Source organism: Amphiura filiformis, chromosome 16, assembly GCF_039555335.1.
Source record: "Amphiura filiformis chromosome 16, Afil_fr2py, whole genome shotgun sequence".
Taxonomy (NCBI): Eukaryota; Metazoa; Echinodermata; class Ophiuroidea; order Amphilepidida; family Amphiuridae; genus Amphiura; species Amphiura filiformis.
The window spans coordinates 64,390,818-64,398,531 of record NC_092643.1 but is presented as its reverse complement, the minus strand read 5'-3'; the positions used below and the strand labels follow the sequence as shown (position 1 = coordinate 64,398,531).

The following is a 7,714-nucleotide window of genomic DNA, read 5'->3' as shown; positions in this document are numbered from 1 at the left end:
ATTTGGAGATAAAAGAAAAAAATCATTAAATTTTACCAATTTCTTGAAAAAAGAGCCAAAAACATGCATTTTCAGCATGTTTTCTGACAATCAAGTCACAAAAATCAAAGATTTGGAACAAGTCTAAGCAACGGCATAACAGGAACGGCACTGAAATGGTATGAGTCATATCTTCAAAACAGATCTCAGTCGGTTGTTATCAATGGAGAATTATCGGACAGTCTCGACCTTAATGACGGGGTCCCTCAAGGCTCGGTCAATGGTCCCCTTTTGTTTACTCTGTTCTCAGCCCCCATCGGTGATGTTATTAACGCCCATAACATCAACTTCATGACATATGCTGATGATACGCAGCTGTACATGCTTCTTCACCCAAGTGAACGCAATTTCGCCATCCCGAGACTAGAACTCTGTCTTCGCGACATCAAAGCATGGACAATCAGAAACAGGCTTGTCTTGAATGACTCAAAAACTGAGGTGGTTCACATAAGTTCAAAATTTGTGAAAACTCCATCCTTTCCCAAACTCACCATTGATACATCTGAAATTGAGGTATCGCGGGTCGCAAGGAATCTCGGCGTCATCTTCAATTCATCTATGGACATGAAAGACCATGTTAAGAGTGTTGTCCGTGCAGCCTCTTTTGCAATCTACCGTATTGGAAAGCTGCGCCGCTATCTTGACAAGTCATCTGTGGAGAGGTTGGTACATGCATTTGTATCCTCGCGTTTAGACTCATGTAATGCTGTTTTGTACGGACTTCAAGAAAATGAAATCGCAAAGTTACAGAGAGTGCAGAACACTGCGGCGCGCCTCGTTACCAAGTGCAGAAAGGATGAGCACATGAAGCCTGTTCTTAGAGCCCTCCATTGGCTTCCCGTGCAACAGCGGATTGTATACAAGATTGCATTGCTTACCTATAAGGCATTGCACGGGTTGGCTCCTAGATATATTAGCGATCTTATTGAGGAGTATAAGCCACAGCGGACTCTACGATCGGCTTCACAAGCTCTCCTTTGTACACGCTCTCCAAAGAAGTGTAAAACCAAGTTCTACGGGCGAAAGATCATTTGCCGCAGCTGCACCAAAGGTATGGAACAAGTTGCCTTTCAAGCTTCGTTCAGTATCAAACATAAACTCTTTCAAAAAGGACTCAAAACTCATCTTTTCAATGTATCTTGTTAGACAATATGATCGCTCATCTCATTTCAGTTGTGCAATTTCATTTCTGCAAGGTTCTGAATTATATTGTTTTTAGAAGTGTGAAATAAGGTGGCATGTGGTTTGTGCAAATACTGCCTTTTTAAAAGCGTTTTTTTAATCTTATTCATTTTGCTACTTTTTAAACTTGTGTCTTCAGAGTGTAGACTAATTTTATATACCAGTAGTTTGCTGGTCAAGCTTACGGTATTTTATTGATTGTGTAACTTGTACATTATTTTATGTTTTAGTATATTATGGTGTGTATAATGAGTTTATCATGCTTATTTTTCATGTATACTATTTTGTTCAGCATGTAGGCCCTAGTTGATATTGTATTAGTGTATGTAGTTTTTAAGATTCTGTGCAGCGCCTTGAGGCTGTTTTTACATCGTAGGGCGCTTTATAAATCCCATGTATTATTATTATTATTATTATTAATCAAAATATTGAATATATTCCAAATTTTTGCTCTAATTGAAATTAGACATATTAGATTGTCACAGCATGTGAAAAACACCCTAAAAATGCATGGTGTTTGGACCTTAATTCATAAATTTGGCCAAATAGTTCAATTTAACTTTTATTGCCAATTAGAACTAACTGAATGATTAGGATTTAGCTATGTTTCATTTGGCAAAACAGGATAATATTTTTCTTATCTCAAAAAAATTAGTGCTGTATATTTCTGGAATGGGGAGTAGAAGTAATGCAACAAATAATCAGTGATATCCTACATTATATAATCTGTTGTACCATGAAATGTGGCTACCTGAAGTTGCTAAATAATTGTATTGAATATACTTGATGTTGTAACAACTTACAATTATTGTACACAATAACTTGTGCTTGGGAAAATAAATCGTGTTTTCAACCTCAATGAAGTTTACAATTTTGGACTTGTGAGTCATTTTTTCTGTTTCATAGACCTGTTCAAAGATTAAAACTCAAACAGATCTATGTATCAATGCTAAAGACAGGGACCTGATTTTCATATTAAAGGCGCTATCAGTGATTCATGCAAAGAAAAAATTATTTTAAATTTGTAAGGATAGCTAAAAAGTGAAGGATGTCTATAGTATTGTAGTTTTCCATGTCTAATTTACACACTTTATGTATGTTGTCAAACCTGTAATAATTCAAAAATTCAAAAATATGATATTAAGTGATAATTTTAAGATTTTCTGATGCAAATCAGTGAGGGTGCCTTTAACTATTGCAAGCCATTAGCCAGGCCCGTATCCAGGGGGTGTTCGATCAAACCCCCTAAAATTTTGACACAAAAGAGGAGAACATGGGAAATGTGGTTGAAATGGCCATTTTAGCACAAATATTGTTATTTTCCGCACGCTTCGTGCAAATTTTTCCTGTTGATTTTAGGATCAGATTAACGGGATGATTTGAAAAATCCCCCATCGCCCAGTTTATGTAGGCCTATTATGGAAAATATAAATGATGACTTGATAAATATAGCAGAGTAATTATTTGGCTCTTTGTCTCATCTAGATTTGAAGATTTAAAAAAAAATTATTTGGTGTGGAAAAAAACGATAACCGAGAAAGCTTAGTTCATAGATGAAGGTAGTGATATAACATAGGAAAATAAGAAAATAATTGATATAATATATCCATATATTCATGATAATAATGTAAAAATGATGCACCAAATGCCTTCTATTGGGACTTCATTTTTCAAAATTCTTCCCATTCTCAGGGGGCACATCCCCCTCATCAGACACCCCCTGCGCCTGATTTGCAACTTTTTCTTGTTTTAACTGCGCTAATTTGCATCTTTGCTGTAATATATTGAGCCCATAAGTTGATGTAAAAATGGTGCACCAAATGCCTTCAATTGGGACTACATTTTTCAAAATAGTTCAAATTCTCAGCTCAGACACCCCTGCGCCTGATTTTCAACTTTTTCTTGTTTTAATTGCGCTAATTTGCCTCTTTGCTATATATATTGAAACCATAGGCCTATATAAGGTAAAAATGGTGCACCGCCTTTAATTGGGACTTCACTTTTCAAAATAAATCAAATTCTGAGGGGGCACATCCCCTAAGCTCAGACACCCCCGGTGCCTCATTTGCAACTTTTTCTTATTTTAACCGTGCTAATTTGCCTCTTTGCAATAATAAATTGAAACCATATATTTCTGATAATAGTGTAAAAATGGTGCACCAAATGCCTTCAATTGGGACTTCATTTTTCAAAATTCTCCCATTTCTGAGGGGGGCACATCAGAAATGCTACGCGGCCATTACTCATCAGTTAACATAATCTGCAAAAACGAACCCCCTAACTCAGGGGGCTGGCTACGGCCTGATTACTGACTGGGGCTTTCAGAAGCAGGGCAAAGCCTTGGGTCCAGCCCAAGGCTTTGGGGAGTGTCTGCACCACAGACTAACCACAAGCAGTCAAGTCTCAGCATCACCTGATAATGATGGCCGATCATGTCTGCACCAAACCAAACAAGAACACTGTTTTAAAATTATTTTACGGGACTATGAAATGTGACCTTCTCCCACAAAATGAGTATTTATAATTTATTATTATTATCTTAATACTAATTATGGCGTGTCCGTCCGTCCCTCTGTCCGCTGCTGCTTATCGCGGCGCATGGCTCATGTGCGTATCGCGGCGCTATCACGTAGTGCTGGAGTACCGACGGGCGAAAAGTAGCATCGGAAAGCATTACAGTGTGGTTATGCAGGTGCATCTCATCGGATCAATAGGCCTATTTTCAACATATTATTTCAAAACGGCACACTGCAGAGGCCTATTAGTAGCAGAACATGACTATTTCCGGGCAGCAATGTTTTTTTCCGTAGTTAAACCCTAACCTGTAACCCGTTATATCACCCCAATTGCGTTCACATTTATCCCGATTGATTTTATTACTTTATCATGTTTTGTAACAGCCTACATCCAGATACTAATTTCGGGGTATTTGGGGGCCCTCATATGTGGTAGCAGGAGAAGAGGCGAACGATGGGTTTCCAGATTACAGCCAAGTAAGCATCACAGCTACAAAACTAGAGACGATATCATAGTAGTTGAAAAGGTCAGGGCAAGTAGGCCTATAATGGGTAACGGGTGTTGGGTAATTAGAGATAGTCACAAGAACCACCCAACCCGAGAACCGCGAAATCTAGTTTATTATAAAGTTGCAAGTTGGGAGTTTTGAGACGTTCCAACTTTTGAGTTGGTGTTCTGAAAACAATATTGAATAGAGTACAGCATAATGTCCCAAATCATAAATGATATACCACTGACTATACAGGTGTCTTCAAACAAAGAACAGCAACTCAACAATTAAAACGTCTTGGAGCTCACAACTAGCAACTTTACACTGATTTCATGGGAGGAGGTCACAATTGAGCAGTCTGTATGCATGTGTGTGAGTTGGGGTATGTCTGTGACTAAAATCTCAACCCTGCATTACCCATGAAACAAGCATTTTACAGAAAATCTCCCATGTGGAGTAAGAAAACTGGAGGAGGTTGCTGATTGGACATGAAAATCAAGGGAAACCTAAATCATACGTTCATAGAAGTAGGACTCGAAATAAAAATTACCATTATCGTTCATGATCATTGTATTTCAAAAATTTAATAGTTAACTGTATAGAGAACATGATGATTACAACAAAATGTGAAATTACAAGACAATTTCTGGTCATTTGGTATATATTTACATACTCACTCCAGGTATCATCCCTGAACAAAAATTCATGTAAAAAGGATTATTTGCCAGATCAAAGCACTAGCTATGTATGTAATATGGATAGAGTATCTAAAACAAGCAAATTTGAGAAAAAAGGTACTCCTTGCTCAATATACTATTCCTTCGAGAAAAAAGATGACCTTTGTTTGAATGTTTCCAGTTGTATAATCTAGGATTTGTGTCCAAAATTACTAGTTTGGCGGTGAGGAAATTGATAATTTACTTACTTTTGGGGAAGGATTATGGATATTGCTAATATTTGTTAAGGGTATAGAAATGTAGATATGACATTTGCCATATTTGATTAGGGTTGAAATTTCAGATAGATTAATGCTTTTATGTGTTTAGTGTGCCTTTTGAAAGTCGATGTTCAAGGATGATACCCCCTTGTCAATGTCAAGTCCCCTGATACCCAATAAGGGGTTTACACAGTTAAATGAATGAAATTGCCCATTCAAATTTGGCCTTTGAAACAGGTGTATCCTTGGTGTATTATATCCACAGAATTAGAGAAGGAGAACCGGAACTCTCTATACCACCACATACAATCGCGCTGTCAGATATGGGGAGAAAATTGGGGGTATTCAGGTCCTTGCAGACGGTGCGCGAAGACGAACAACAAAACAATTCTGTGTCTCATCTGAAGCGTCTTGGTACTCACATGCGGATCGAATCAAGTGGGTCTTTCAAATGCGGCCATCATCCATGTCGCGCTTGCATAACAACAACTGTCTCGTGCGCATTCCGAGGGAAACCGAATACCCCCAATTTTTGCTCCATGCCTGTATCAAGATGGTGGTCAAGTCCCGGTTTGCCTTCTCTAATTCTGTGATTATATCATAAGTTGTAAACACTCCATGAGGATTAAGCAGTTTGCAGAATTAACTATATAATGTTTCAATAGAAGATTTCTGTGCTATGCTAATTCCATGCAGTTTTACACAATTATAAACTCAGACTTTTACAGCCCAATGCTAATATCACTTCAAGCATATTTTGCAATACAGCCTTGTTTTGTAAAGCTCATCTACTTTAAATTTCAATACAATTTTTCAATAACTATAATTATAACAGCATGTGACATGCATCAATTTTGTCTGTCCCAGGAGCAAATCTCTGCCCAAAACAAAAATTATGAGCATATGAGGCTAGCAAAAACACTGGGCATTTTCAAGTTTCTGATTTCAGGTTTTGTTTGATCAGATAGCTTGCAATTGGGCTGTTCCATTAAAAATTCACACACCCCCTGTGGAATATGATGCTGATATGCAATCCATGGGGACTATTATTTTGTACCATTTATTATCCTTTTTTATTTTAATTCCAAGATTTTCCACTATGGACGAAAACTTATTGGAATTGAAATGGCTAAGGGGTGTGTGGTTTTTAAATGGAATAGTCCATTATATTTGATTGGGTCTCATATTAATTACTGTATTTTCTGTAATAAATGCCCAGGGCGTGCAATTTTTCAAAATAAGGCATTTATTAGAGGCAAATAAAGATCTTACAAATCAGAGCAAAATCGAAAGTTTGTCTCCTGGTTCAAATACAATGATGGCGGACTGGCGGTGCCCACAAAACAGGATATTATCATAATACTGTGGAATATACTACAAAATTACATTTGTAAGTGCATTTTAACGTAGAATTTACTTCATGAAATTGTACCATAATTTGTATGGAAGTTGAAGTAGCTTTTGTGCACATAATTTAGAGAAACATAACATCTATTCTACATGTAATAATAACAAAGTACATAATGTGACCCATCACACCAAAACATGGCAAAACAAGTAAATTACTAAATAAGTTCATTATTGCAGATGGCAACAAAATCTGCTCTATGGGCAAAGTAGGGTTGGGTTTTTTCTTTTCTGGAAGAGGCAAAATGACCCTGAAAAATCAACAGCTTGAAAAATCTGGAAAAAAATCTCATTTGTGTTTTTTATTAAGTGGTCAAAATAAATCAATTTTGGCCCAAAACTGCTGTTTTTAATTTTATACAGCTTAAAAAAATCCCTACAACATAAAATCTGAGGCAGTCGGCCACTCCTATTGAACAGCTTATTAATGCAGGGTTGACCTTTTTCCCAAGTTTACCTTTGCCTCGTACATGTGACCTTAGACATCCTCAATACATTTATGAAGTTATACTCAATTTGGGTTAGATCAGCCAAGGGGTTGAAGAGGAAATGTTTGGCTACCTAATACAGGGTTGACATTTTTGTCACACATATCATAGAGCTTCATAGACCACAAAGACATGGATGGTCATCTGGATCCTAAAAGCTGAAAAGACAAAAAAACAACAACAAAAAACAACAAAACAAACAACAACAAACAAAAAATAAAGAGTTGACATGAGATTAGGAATTAATGTTTTCTGCTGTTTCAGTGTACATGTTCTCATCGTTGATGGTTTGGTGGACTATCATGTAACATGGATGTAAGCGTGATCCTAAAAATGCCTTTCACATTGACCAAAACTATAAATTACAAGACCTCTCCTACATTGAGGCTGGCTTTCCCTTTTAAAGGGAAATTTTTTATAGCGTGTTTCTACTGAGCAAACGGTTGCGGGAGAATTCAAGTGAATTCGGGGTGATGCGACTCATGCGAGGAATACACAGTAACAGCCCCAGCAGAAACAGATCGAGTGAAGGTGAATGTGCGGTAATACGAGTGAATCTGTCAATTGAGGTGGTTAAATTCAGTTAATAGTGGTGAATATGCAGTAACGTTCGCAGTAGAAACAGTTTAGGTGACAATTTTGCAGGTGACCAGG

General features: G+C 37.2%; 1 protein-coding gene across 1 annotated transcript; it reads left to right on the top strand.

The window, feature by feature from the left end:
- Positions 1-330: 330 nt before the first annotated feature.
- On the top strand, positions 331-1,185 carry LOC140172808 (uncharacterized). Its single transcript, XM_072195935.1, has one exon. The coding sequence runs from the start codon at positions 331-333 to the stop codon at positions 1,183-1,185; it is 855 nt and encodes a 284-aa protein (XP_072052036.1).
- Positions 1,186-7,714: the final 6,529 nt, after the last annotated feature.

What these genes read in the sequence shown, in the direction of transcription:
- LOC140172808 (XM_072195935.1), top strand. Translation starts at nt 331, where the DNA reads ATGACATATGCTGATGATACGCAGCTGTACATGCTTCTTCACCCAAGT.